Below are 14,169 nucleotides of genomic sequence, written 5' to 3'. Positions count from 1 at the left end.
CACAAAACGACAGTTGGCAACATTAAAGAACGTCTTGTTTATTGCTAAGGCCATATGGTCAAATTTAAATGATTGATTATCATTTAATATATATATATATATATATATATATATATATATATATATATATATATATATATATATATATATATATATATAAAAATAACAATAACTTATAACAATGACTTATTTCACCAGTAAATAGTTGGTAAATGACAAAAACAAGCACCAGATGGGAAAAGGGTATTTTACAATAACTTACAATGCACCACAATGCTGGTGAGTTTCAAGTGAACGCACCGTCTGTGTTGTTTTTCCAACAACGGCAGCTGCAGTCAGACTGTTACGTCCTGATGTTGGAATCCTCTACAGGGAAATACAGTCACACTTTACACCGCTTAACGTAAACTGTCAGCATTTTAACCATTGTGTTTAATCCAGCTACTAGCTAACGGTAACGTAGCGTCCCGTACAGCGATGCTTCTGAAAAAAAAAAAGTCAGGCACCGAAATGAGGCACTGACATTTTCGTTCTTATTCGGTCTCGTTACTACCGTTTATGTTGGAACTGGTGCCCTATTGGCAACGTGTTTCGGTACCCAACCTTAGTCCTTATAGATTAACTTTTGGACAAAAAAACGTTATGGGCCTGTCCCTGTTTCACTGGTAGTTTTGGTCATATCCCAATGGCAACAGATACCAAATGCTGAAACGGCAGACAGATGTAGAAGTATTGTTAATGTTTATGGATCAGATATGAATTAGGGGTGCCATTTTGTTTACATTTCTATTGATACTTTTAAAAGTCTTACTGACTACTAGCCTGGCAACGACATCTTTGCAAATGCTTATTAGACACACAGACATTCACACAGCCTTATCTCACTTGACCCTGAGGGAGAGCTGTCCATTGAGGAGAGCAGGCAAGAGGGTTTAGTTTGTTAGCTGTTGATCTGAACCATGCTCTCCTGGTCTTGTGTGGATATCATAGGTATTTTAACAAAAGCTGACATGTGACTGTTGAAGTCATGAGAGGGAACACAAGACACACGGCAAAGAAAATTCCTAAAGCACATTTCAAAATCAAATCAAAATGTTAACTCTGTCTGGCGCGCGGGCGCGCACACACACACACACACACACACACGCACACACACACACACACACACGCACACACACGCGCACACACACACACACACACACACACACACACACACACACACACACCATTACAGCATTAAACACCCCAAATCCTCCCTGACACAGAAAGTCTTCTGAAACCCCTGCAAACACACTCCCCTAACCCCTTGTCCAATCCCTCTGGATGACACGGTTAGCGGGACAACTCACACCCTAATACCCCATAATAACCAAAAATCAACGCCATGGCAACTGCTGACAAGACAGACAGACACAGAAGGGAGAGATAAAAGGAAGAAAGGTTGAAAGAACTGTGGGGACGGGAAAAATAATCACCACAGGTTTGTCCTTTTCTGATATAGTGTTCCTAACCTTGGAGCTCAGGGGTTTTGGCTAACTTAATCCCTTTAGGAAGTTGGAGACGGCGAAGTTGTACCTTGTTAGCCATGTTTGCGTCAGCCGTACTATCATAGGTATCTAGTATGACTCAACTTATATTCTTGTAAAATAATTATCAAAAGCCTGGGGCTTTGTTTCGCATTGCCAGACCTTACTCCACAGAGCTGTGGGGTAAGGTCTGGTGCCACACACCGCCGTCTGTACTTCGTCCACAGCGATCCCCACCAATTGGTCCCAAAACGTTAGATTGTAAATTCCGTTAACATATTCTTTGTAAGTCTTTACAATCACTCCATGAAAAAACCAAGCAGGTCTGCCTTATTGCACGATCCAAATTTTCTTCAAAACCTTTCAGCATGTAGCTTGCTGGCTCGAAGTTTGTTGTTGTTTCCCGAAGCGGAGGGATTTTCAGAACGCCAACACACAGAGTGCGGAAGGTGAGGAACATCTGGCAAGTGATGTCAGGCAATTATCCTGGAAATTTACTTATGTTGATCCAGTCTAGGTTGGCCATAACACCTTGTGTTGCGTTGAGTCTGTAAATAATCTTTCTTGCCCCTAGTGGTCAAATAATGCTAAATGCAGCTTCAAGTTTAAAACATTATTTGTGGAATGCAAGCATGTTGAATTGGGTAACTACAGGATAAAAAGGAAAAAAATAACTTGTCTTTTCAAATCAAAATTACCTTTCTAGTAAAATAATGCAGTCTGAAGCTTAAGGGAGCGACCTTGATATCAACTCTTAATCACATGTCAATGATGTTGTACAGTACAGAGATCTGATGCATACTTCACACATATAAAGCTGTCCTTTAGCCTCTCACTCACCCATCCAGATGTTACTCTTACATAACATTTACAGTTGGCCAACAACAGAATCTGGGCCACTGAGAGACACACAACATAAATCTCCTTAAAGCTATCTTTGTACACACAGAGGCACAATATCAGCCATAAACCCCACTTTTAACATATAAAAGACTCAATCCATGTTTTTACCCATCTTTATCTGTTACACCTCTTACTTCCTTAAGTAATAAAGTGAGAGTCTATCATAACAAAACAGTTATAGCTTACTTGAAACAGACACCAACACTGCTGCCATCTCAGCAATCATATGACTCCATTCAGTTCTTCATACATTATGTAGCTCATTTTCTCTAGCTAAATTCCAACCAGTGGCGAAAACACTCTTACACTTCTTTTACCTGCTTTCTTTGTGCAGCATGTCAGCCTATTCAGACCAGCATTTTCCAGAGTAAGCAAGCTTTATTTTTCTTTTTTTTAACCCTCGTATTATGTTGAAAAAAAATTACATTGATGATGTTACGGGTCAAAATGACCTGCACAGTGTAAATACACTCAAAACTAACTTTTTTTCCTCATCACAAAATTTTTTCCCCCAAAACTGTTTTTACCAATTATTTAGTGAAAATATTTCCGGTATACACTTGCATATTCCATGCATAGCTAGATTTGGCATCCTAGGATGCCCATATTTTGATGCCATACTTGGCAGGCTTGTTGGGCATGTACTGTCAGAAGGGACAGCGCCCCCTGAATGGAACAAGGTGTTCATCTACAGTGACATGGGGACCAGGATTGTACAAGACAGGTAAAATTCATATGAATTGACTCCAAAGACATTGTTGTTAGAAATATTGGCCTTCCACTCGCGTCATTCCACAGACTGGCAGTTGCTTTTCCCTTTGACTTGCACACTCCAGCTAATACTATTCAATTTAATTCAATTCGATTTCATTTATAGTATCAAATCATAACAAGAGTTATCTCGAGACACTTTACAGATAGAGTAGGTCTAGACCACACTCTATAAATTCCAAACCCCAACAATTACAGTAATTCCCCCCAAGAGCAAGCATTATCAGTGGCTGTTGCGACAGTGGCGAGGAAAAACTCCCTTTTAGGAAGAAACCTCGGCAGACCCAGACTCTTGGTAGGCGGTGTCTGACGGGGCCGGTTGCTGATGGGATTGAACAGTGGCAAACAATAGTCACATTAGAGATAATGGAACAGTAACTTTGAGGTAGTCATGGAAGTTCATGTCATAGCAGGGCATATTGTGTCGTACTGAGTAGTGCAGTCTCCAATACCGGATCCTGACTACTCTGTGCGTATGAACATCACAGCAGGGTGTTGTGGGATGTAACGTGGCGCTGCAGAGCATGGGTGGATGCTGCGGACGCAGCAGGACTAGGATTTCAATGTATGCATGCAAGTCAATCTGCTCAAGTGGCTTCCATTTCTCTTGAAATACACACCTCCCCTACAAGTTGGTCATGTCCACTATGATCCGTCATCTGTTGGTTGGGATATGAAGAGATCAAATGGTGATTGAATATCATCAACTAGTGTGGCAGAAAATCTTGTGGGGCTTGGAGTCATTTTGATGACAGTCAGTCAGTCTCTGGGTGATGTTGACCATTTTATGTTACCATCTTTAGCTGTCCATGTTGAGGATGATTGCTGCCCATTGTTTTCAGCTAATGTATACTACACCAGACTAGTCCCCTGAATCCTCTTCATCATAGGAAATTTCACAATCCGGATCGTCAATAACATTGTTCTCGGTATCTGAAAGATCCTTCTGACTCTGAAATCTCTTCCTCTACATCACTATTACCATCAAAAATCTGTGCTGAAACTTCTTCAGTTGCAAACCTTTTGGAGCTCATTTTGTAGTGTGCGTGTCAAAGAGATGACATTACTACAGAGAAGAGGACATGCGCGAGAAAGCTCCTCCTCCTTTACACAAACACATACACACACACACACACACACACACACACACACACACACACACACACACACACACACACACACACACACACACACACACACACACACACACACACACACACACACACACACACACACACACACCTGGTTCTAAATGGGTGTTGAAAGTCTCTGGGTCAAAATGACCCGCAACATCATCTTTGTATACAAACTCTGAACAGACATTCCACTACACATCAGTGTGTCCAGATTTTATGAACAAGTTCATGACCCTAAATGAGGAAATGTCATACAATTTCATGAAGAAAATAATAGGTTAACCAGTATTTTGGTCAACACAAAAACGCAAATGGGTCAAATTGACCCTTAACATAATACAAGGGTTAAATACGCACAGGTATGACAGGTAAATGAATGTGTGCATTTGTGTATTAGAGAGTGTTTGTCAGCATTCAAGCCAGAATGTGGTCCTGTACATTTTTGTGTGTGTGTATGTGTGTGTGTGTGTGTGTGTGTGTGTGTGTGTGTGTGTGTGTGTGTGTGTGTGTGTGTGTGTGTGCGCGCGCGCGTTTGGTCTTTTCACACTTGAGCTCCTCCAAATAGTGCTGTTGCAGAGCTGGTTGACAGGGCTACTTGGCAAAGTGCTTTTCAAGCCCCTGGCTAATGGCCTGCTGAAGACTTCTGCTGATGAAAATGAGATCACCTCTACCGGGCAAGACATTTTGCTCTGTCTGCAATGAGGGGCACAGTATAAGGTGTGTCGCTATAAGCATACACACAAATGAACATCAGTTGTTCATTTGTGGTTTTGAATGCAGCTGTATGTGTGTGTACAGTACTGTATATGTTGCTTTATGCATGTTGAGAATCTACATAAATTGCAAGCGTATTCAAAGGTCACTGTGTGTCTGAGAGTGTGCATAAATCTATTTATGAACAAAGACATACACAGCACCTGCAAGTGTGCACATGTATCTACGTCTGTGAATGTATGCATATACTTTGTGGTCGACTCGTGTGTGTGTAGGTATAAGCAGTCAATTTTTGCTGAATTGGCAAATGCATCCACTAGTGTTATTGTTATAAAAAATGAATACGCTTTTATGTAACAAAACCTTAAAGGTCAGAGGTGCTTTTTCACAAAGCTAAGGCAGGGACGGACTGACAATCTGTGTGTTCGGGAAAAGTCCAGAACGGCCGTCCAACCGACGGCCGTCGGCACAAAAAAAGTCTAATAAAGGGATATTAACAGCCAACAGCAGGGGGCGCTAATAGGATCAATTACTGTATATGCTATGTGTAAAATAAACTGAGGAAGAGTAGACCTACTAGTCTGGCTATCACCTACTGTCTATGGCTATCACCAATCCACAGCGTGGTCATGATGAGGGACAGACAGCAGAGTTAATTTCACATCAGCAAGAGGTACATTATAATAGGCTGCCTTTATCCCTATCTTAGCGAATTACAGTCAGCTATCAACATGGGTGTGCATCATGATTATGAAAATTATCATGCCATTTAGTGCTGTCAAACTTAACGTATTTAATAATTTTTGTTAGGTTAATTTGAAACATTAAACGCATTAGAAATGAATCGCGGGTTGGTTGACCGCGATTTCACTTCGTTGTATATGAGAGGTTGTAGTGAGCTCACTTTTGTGGCTAGAATGAAGATTATGGTATTGAATTAAACGGAAAAACGTCAGGCATGCATTGGTACCACTCTAAACGTGCGAAGGGGGCTAAATAATTCACCAAATGTAACCAAAAGTTTAACCAAAAATCCTAGCTTGCACTTTCTGTCTGTCTTCTATCAGAGTGCAGTTTTTCCTTGTCTTTCATATTTTCTTTTACTGTTGTGGAACTGGCAAAGACCTGGTGGTTGTTTGTGAAAGCTTCACAGACAAAATTGATAGGGCCTAGTCATTTTCATCATTTCACAGCCTTAATATAAATCAAAAGTGTAATATGACATTGACAAAATATTAAATAGGTTATTCAATGCAGGGAAGTGCCAGGATGTCCCAGGATGCTCTACATCACAATATTTCACACGGCCCAAGTCAGATAGTCACAGCCTGGAACAATTTTTTGCTTACCACCCTCAGCAAAAGCCTAAACACCTGTCTACAGAGAGTGTTTAGTTGTAAAGATGGTACCAACTGCAAATGGCTAATAAACACAACCCCAATTATCATCATTGGTTTTGAGAGGTTACTTGCTGTGAATACCTTGTCTGATAGGCTACAGTACTGTGGGATAGTATCAGGACTTCCTGGCTAGTGTCTGTTGCGCACGGCTAGGGGCGAATGGCCGGATGATGGGCCTATTTGGGAGAAAGTCCAGGGCTGTTTTTTAGCCCCAGTCCATCCCTGAGCTAAGGCCTTACATTTATTGCGCAAGGGTATTTTGTTTTAGCTTTGTAGTAAACAGATCACAAAATCAGACCCCAGAAGATATATTATAACATATTTAATATTTAAATATTTTCCCCACAGCTGGGTTTTACACATTAGAACAATATTTAGCAAAACAGCATGAATATTCTGAAAAACAAATTCCTTGTGGACTTCCTCAAAATATGGCCTACTACAAGATATTCAAAATGAGAAACACATACAGTGCAAGCTGATATAAAATTCATTTTCAGCTAAGCCGTGTGACCTCATTCTTGCTCAGCTGTTGGTTTCCTGACTATGCAGACTTGTGCTCCAATTTAAAATGTAAAATGCCCTTTTCTTGCACATGCTGTCATGTGTGTGAAATTGTGTAATGTGTGTGGTTATTTTTAAAGGTGAAACTGGAACTCACCAGGTAGGCTTGTGGACACGTTGACCTGGGTGTAGAATCTCTTGTTGGGCAGCAGCTCTGACACTCCGTTCAAGGCTTCGATGGTGAACGTGTAGTTGGTGTTGGGGAGAAGATTGACCACGGTCACCGTTCTTTCTGTAAGCCCAACCTGCTGAGGCACAAAGCCAACACTCGCCCCACACGGCTCGCACTGCCTCCCAACGCACCTCCGGCACCCCACACTGTAGGTCAGATCCACCCTGCCTCCTGTGTCGGATGGTGCGGCCCACTCCAAGATCAGCGTGGACTGCTTGAGGGTGTAGACCAAGTCTCTGGGCGGGGATGGCGGTCCTGAAGAGACAAGAGTAAGAAAATTGCAGTTTGATTAATTTTTACAGCCCTGAGGAATTTATTAGTCTTTTTTGAGAACAAACAAACACACCCAGAAATAGAGAGGGAACTAGAAAATATGTACTCGTCTCTTGAAAACATCAATACTTAATCAAACACATCCTCACTTCTGCAATTGTTATGAAGCAATTGAAATTGACAAAAGGATTTTACACTTTGTCAAATTAAATAACTAAAATCCATGTCAGTGACACAGATAGCAGCAGCATTATTTACTCGTAAACATTGCACTCAAAGACTACTTCCTACTATCCACTTATTTTAATCTCTGTAACTGTAAATGTGAAGCTGGGCATTTCTGGAAAAAAGGGGCTTGTATAAAACTTCCCAGGAAAAAAAAAAAAAGATCAATAACATGTTTAACTGTAACATAGTTACCTGTATGATTTTAAGAGACTGCTTAAACATCATGTTGCTGAAGCTTTGACATTTCTCACATGATGGACTAAGTGTGTCACATTACGATAATCCTGTTTTATCCAGGATTTAGTGATAAAAAGCAATTGGTTTAATGAAAGCCATTTGACCCTAATGGGAATAGGCGATTAAAAATGTGGAGTTGTTGCTGGGATACATCATTATATGCTGCAGTTGTTTTGGTTTGGCAGTGGGAGTCAAAAAAACATGTACTGGATTGTGATGGAGGAGGGATTATTGACAATGCAGACTAAAAGCAGTAGCTGTGTGTTTTGATGATTTACAGTGACATTAGCTTTTGTCTGAACAAGTGCGTGCATGAGCATGGATAACAAATCTGTCCATTATGTACTGATGTCAACAGTGCTGCGTGGTACAAATCCTCCATTTACCATCAGTAAATTAAGGTGAGTTACCACAGAGAATGCTTTTAACTCTCCTGGAACATCAATCTGATTTGATAAGACGGTTGTGATATGTCAGATGCATCACAAATGTCTGAGCTGCATACTATAAAGTCTACTAAGTCTATAAAGCACTTCATGGTTTGGCTCCTCAGTACATTTCTGACTTGCTCAACAGTTATAACCCGATCAGGCCTCCCAGGTCATCAGGCAGAGGTCTTCTGCCTGACGCCTGCTTAGATAGGGCAGGGGTTTCTATTTGATTGTGGTGGTGTTTTGGGGTTTTCATTGCTGTGTGGTTGGGTGTATGCTTCATTGATTTGGTTTCTTTGTTCTACTCATGCTTTTAATGTATTCTTATATTTGTGTTATTTATGCAAACTATGTGCTCATGTTTATGCTTCTATTTAGTCTGTCAATGTAAAGCACTTTACATGTTATGAAATGTGTTATATACATAAATTTGCCATTGCCCATATTATAAAGGTGTGTATGTGTGGTGTGATAATTGAGGTAAAACATGAGACTCTTACAGTGTGTCTCTGGATTATAGCCAATGAAATCATCCGTTGTCAGACCACTTTCTGATGCACAGGGCTTTGCATATAATTTAAAAACTCAAGTGTTTTACACACCACCACACGTGACAAAAAAGTTAAAATGAAAATATACAGTCCAGTATTTAAAGGTCTGTAAAATGTCAGGCTGGAGGACTGTATCTCATCACTAAATCAGTGTCCTGACTGACCTGTGCCATTTCCTGCAGGTTCTTGCTCACGCAGGCTGAATAAAGCTAAGGTACATTAAAGGCCATGAATTTTGTATGTGTCCCTGTATGTGTGTGCATGTGCTGTGTAATGAATAAGTGAAGGTATGCTGCTCTGTGCGTGCTGTCAAACACGTCACACACAGCTGAGTCCCGCTCCCAGACACACATGGAGCACAGAGTTACATAAGCCCTGAGAGCATTTAGCGTGTGAACACGCGTACACACACATTTGATGTAGACACAGCTGGGCTTTTTATTCATATCGCTCTCTACTTCTGTGCTTTATCTGCCATGCGCTCCCTCTTTCTCTTAAAGTTTCCCTTTTTTCTCTGCTCATCTTCAAATCTAAGTTATTAAAACCTGACCTCCCTGGCTCTCTTGCTCCTCTCTTTCCCATCTTTTGCCCTCCTTTCACTCTCCATCTGTGTCCATCTTCCATTACACCCCAATACCAGTTTATAAAAGAAGGGCGACATAGGGGAGCTTCTACAGAGGGAAAATGCGGGACAGAACAAAACTGAATACAAAGACATATTTCTTTCAGACATTTCCTTTCACAGTTTCCCCTCAACTGCCAATAGGAGATATTTAATAGTGTGCTGTAATGGAAAATTTGTAAATAGTCATCACTAAAAATGATAATGTCAGGAAGTATTAGAAGATGAATGTCATTTGTAAAAGTGTACTGTGTGTTCTTTTACATTTTTCAATGTAATTCTTTCAAGGACTCTTAAAAGAATGAAGAGTTTATTATTTCAAAGAGACAGCAGTGGCTTCTAACTGTGGTAAACACAGTAGGCTTTAGGTACCTCACAGGCATGAATGGCAAATGGAAAAGACTAAAGTTACACTGGTTTTATTCTTTAATTGCTGAGATAATAAGGTGCGCATATCAAACCTCATTCATCTGACAAAATCTCCCTTTTTCTTCTAATTCTAGATTAATCAAGCTCTCTCTCTCTCTTTTTGTCTCTTTCTCTATCGGTACCATGCAGTGGATTAGCCGAATAAGGGGATGATCATAATTACAGAATCAATAGTGTAATTAATGTGGTCATTAGGCTGCTATAAATGTTATCACACCGGGATCCAAAAGCTCAGCGATCAATATTGTAATTACACCCCTCCATCGCAGTTACCATAAAAGCCATCATCACCTCACACTTACACATATATATGTACACACAAATAAATGTGAAGGTATACACACACACACACACACACACACACACACACACACACACACACACACACACACACACACACACACACACACACACCTTGTGACCCTACGGTTTTACTGCCCTGAGTACTCACAGGATATAGAGCCCATTATTCCTCCATCTAATTACTGAGCTATATCAATAGGCTGTTCCCCATGCAGAAATCAATAGGGCTACCCTGTATGGTCTTTGTCTTATTGGCCTCGTAATCTTTATTCGAGAAGAATGGCATTCAGGTATGTGAGAATGGGTGAGAAAAGGTAAGAGGTGAGGGATGAACAGATAATGGTGGGCAGTGGGGATGAGATCATAGAGTTTGTCGCTTGAGGATAGAGGGATGAGATGTCAGTTTAACAAAGGCAAGAAGAATGAGGTGATAACACGCATGGATGAAGAGGAAGGAAAATGTGAAGAGGCAGTTGGTAGAAAGAAGAAAGATTAGTGGCAGAGAAAAGACGACAGACAGAGAGAAAGGAGGGAGATGTGTGCTCAAGGGTCAAAAAGGAAGGGGTGAAAAAAAATGGGGTGGTCCGGTGAAGGGGTGGATAATGGATATAGAGCAGAAAATGGATCTCTAATGTCAGAATAAAAGGTGCAGGAATATGGAGAGAATGTACAAGGTTAAGCAAAAAGATGGAGAAAATGGAGTGATGGGCTTTTTGGACAAATAATGTGGACCTAATGGTAGGAGAAATGGTGGGGGGGATGAAGGATGGGTGGGTGATAAAAAGGATAAAGGGTAAGAGGCACAGACAATGGCTGCAGTTGATGGATACATAATGTGTGTATACTATTAGATGAAATAGAAGAGGTGTAAAGCATAGGTCGGGAGGGAGAAAGTCCACCTTAAAACATAAAATAACATGTATGAACATGGGGATGTTTTTTCAATGAAAGAACAAGGACTGGATTCATACGATATCCTTCAAATGTACTACATCTAAAACTTATAATAGCCCCTACTTTTTAACTCTCTTTCAAACATGACGGCAAATGTTCTGTGTTTACTGATACTATCGAGGGGAAATAGGCAGCATTTGTTTGAGCATACACATTCTTTGAGATTGTAGCTGTAAAAACTCTTTGACCAACTCACAACTTTATAATCAGCACAGCAGCAAAAGGCACATATCCACAGTCTCGAATTTTGAGACAGACTTGTTCCTAGGATGATTAAAAAAAAAAAAACACTTGGCATGTTTTTGGGTGGATTTGTCTTTATCAAAGGAATGCAATACTAGAGGCAGGGTATGAGGTGAAGGAGAGGTGAAGGTTGGGTGAGATGAGACATGGAAATGGGGTGATGAGGAGGAGCCTGGAGAATGAGGATAGATGGGGAGACAGACTGGGGACGTGGGTGCAGGTCAGACGAAGAGGTGATGAGATGAAAAAAAGGGTAGGTGGATAAGGATTCAAGGTGAAGGACGGGTAAAAGCGGTCTTTAAGGATAAAGAAATGAAAGGCTGGATGGCTGGATGTGATAATGATTGGCTTACAAACAGATTGCTCACTTGATGCTAAAATGTCTAGATGAAGGAATAGGAATAGTGTGAGCGATATGGTGTGAAAGTCCCTGGTAGAGGAAAAGGTGCAGTCTGAGAGGACACACAGACACAAATATATATATATATATATATATATATATATATATATATATATATATATATAAAAAATCGTATTACTTGTGCATGGTGCTGAGGGTGTGTCCAGGGGGGTTCGGAAGTGGTCCTCCTCACACACACACGCCACAGATCCTTCCTCCTCTGCAACACTGTTGGCTGGGCAGGGAAAACACTCCTGCTGCCTGGAGGACATCTTGTAGGAGCCTCGGGGACACGCTGGAAAAGAACACAGAGAAATATATTCGATATGTCCAAGAAATTTGATTAATCAATAATTTGTGCTAAATCCCATTGAAAGACATATTTCAAGGAGATTTCTGCACATGGGATGACCACATAAATCACACATTGTTTAAAATTTAAAACCATGATATATTTCTACACAGAGGCTAAAAGAATGTATTCAGCTCTTGTAAAAATAAAATATATACAACTTCTGCATTTTCACTTCTTTGCACAGAAACTCCAGCCTTCCACTAAGCATTTTAAAGCCAAATAAAAATGCTCTAATCTCCCTTTCAATTTATGAGAGAAAATTAAGAGTGAATGGAGAGAAAAAAAGAAAACAAGTGAACCCAGAGAGAAGTACAGACAAGATAGAAAATATGATTAGGAGAGAACAGTAGAGGAGACTGGCTAAATCCATCTGACAAACAATTCTCACATTACGTGTGATCAGTGGCTTTGGCAAATGGCATCAAAGGCTGCTACTGGATTCAACCAGCTAGGCAAACGAAAACAAGCAAAGGCAATGCGCAGGCACGCAACTGCAAAACCCCAAACTTAATGTTGTTGTTTTCCCCATTTTCAACTTTTCTTGCTAGTTTTGAAAAAAAATCTCCCTCTACAGTCAGTGACACAAAACTACTCCACACGAGAGAGGGACTAGGAGAGGTGAAAATGTGGGCGAGGGTGATAAGCACTCATGACCTTACGTGCGCAGCACACAAGAGTACACACCATGTATGAAGCTTATCAATGCATGTGTGACAAAGGGGCTGTGCGTAAACACACTCACAAACAGGCTATTTTACACACTCCTTCTATGCAGTTTCATTTTCCACTTGCTGTGGCTTTGTAGCAGGCGATAATGGGTGTGAAATCAGGCAGCCAGCTACCGCTCGATGCTCTGGTCTCCGCTCTTCTGAGACTGTATTCTAAACAGCAGGTCTACATTAACAGATCTGGTGTGCTTGCTCCCTCTTTTCCTTTCTCTCCTCTGCTCTCTTGCTATTCTCTTAATACATCCGTCTCTATTATTCCTTTCCCTCTCATCATGGCTTTCTTTTTCTCTTCCGTTTTGTATTCTACCTTTCTCCATTTCATGTCTCTCAAATCTGCCCCACTCTTTTTTATTCCCTAAATTTAACTCTCCATGCATTAACTGAGCGGATATTCAGGCGTTTGATTGGCATTCGTTACTATTTCATTATTCAGACATTGATTCTTGTTAGTCGTTTTCTATGGGAAGAGCAACTGACTTTTGCCTCACTAGTCATGTTTCCATCTAATTGTCAAGAGAATTTTAGGTGAACTTTTAAAATGTCGCAAAAAAGAAAAAAAAAGAAAATGCGAATTCAACTGGTTTAGAGCTAATAAACTAGACTACACAAAGCGTAGTTGACGTTACGCATGGATTTAGATTGCAAACCGGCTTGCTAAATCAAAGAGTTTAGGGGCTAAGTTCTTTGGCTAAATGGAGAGAGGTAGCATAGTACAAGTTGGCCACCTGTGCAGAATACAGGGTTGTGGCATTTGGTGTCAGTAAGACAACCGTACACCGCTGTGTATGCACGGTGTGCAGAACCATACGATTCAAGCTGTTGAACCAATTTGTCAATTTACCCGACGTGGCTGAGGCACAGGCAATAGCGCACCAAAACTCCACTATGCACCTTGTCCCGATCCTTCCCCCATCCGATGGATACAGGGACTATAGTCATGTGAGTTACATGTTCGCTACGTAACAACTTATTCGGCAAAGCGGTTTCCATCTTCCATGTTGCGCATTAACTCTTTTTCGATAAAGGCAAAAGCCACCTCATGCAAAATTACAAGTAACAACTTTTTTTGCGAATTTGAGGACATTTTTCAGAATTTTGCAGTTTCCATCAACTTTTTTTTAATGCAATACTTCAAAATGCGCATAAACATACAGTACAGGCCAAAAGTTTGGACACACCTTCTCATTCAATGCGTTTCCTTTTTATTTTCATGACTATTTACATTGTAG

At 40.7% G+C, this 14,169-nt stretch overlaps 1 protein-coding gene across 2 annotated transcripts in view; it reads right to left on the bottom strand.

Annotated features, from left to right (window-relative positions):
- epha10 (EPH receptor A10) overlaps positions 1-14,169 on the bottom strand; it is a 167,676-nt gene that overhangs the window by 37,572 nt on the left and 115,935 nt on the right. For both annotated transcript variants that reach the window (XM_028596648.1, XM_028596649.1), the window contains exons 4-5: positions 11,997-12,152; positions 7,112-7,441 (exon numbers count right to left, since the gene is read on the bottom strand). In XM_028596648.1, coding sequence (XP_028452449.1) covers positions 7,112-7,441; positions 11,997-12,152 — 486 coding nt within the window. The remainder of the gene's footprint in view (positions 1-7,111; positions 7,442-11,996; positions 12,153-14,169) is intronic.

The sequence above is a fragment of the Perca flavescens genome, chromosome 14, assembly GCF_004354835.1.
Source record: "Perca flavescens isolate YP-PL-M2 chromosome 14, PFLA_1.0, whole genome shotgun sequence".
NCBI classification, from domain to species: domain Eukaryota; kingdom Metazoa; phylum Chordata; class Actinopteri; order Perciformes; family Percidae; genus Perca; species Perca flavescens.
Note: the sequence above shows the minus strand (reverse complement) of the source record. Positions and strands in the feature narration are given on the sequence as shown.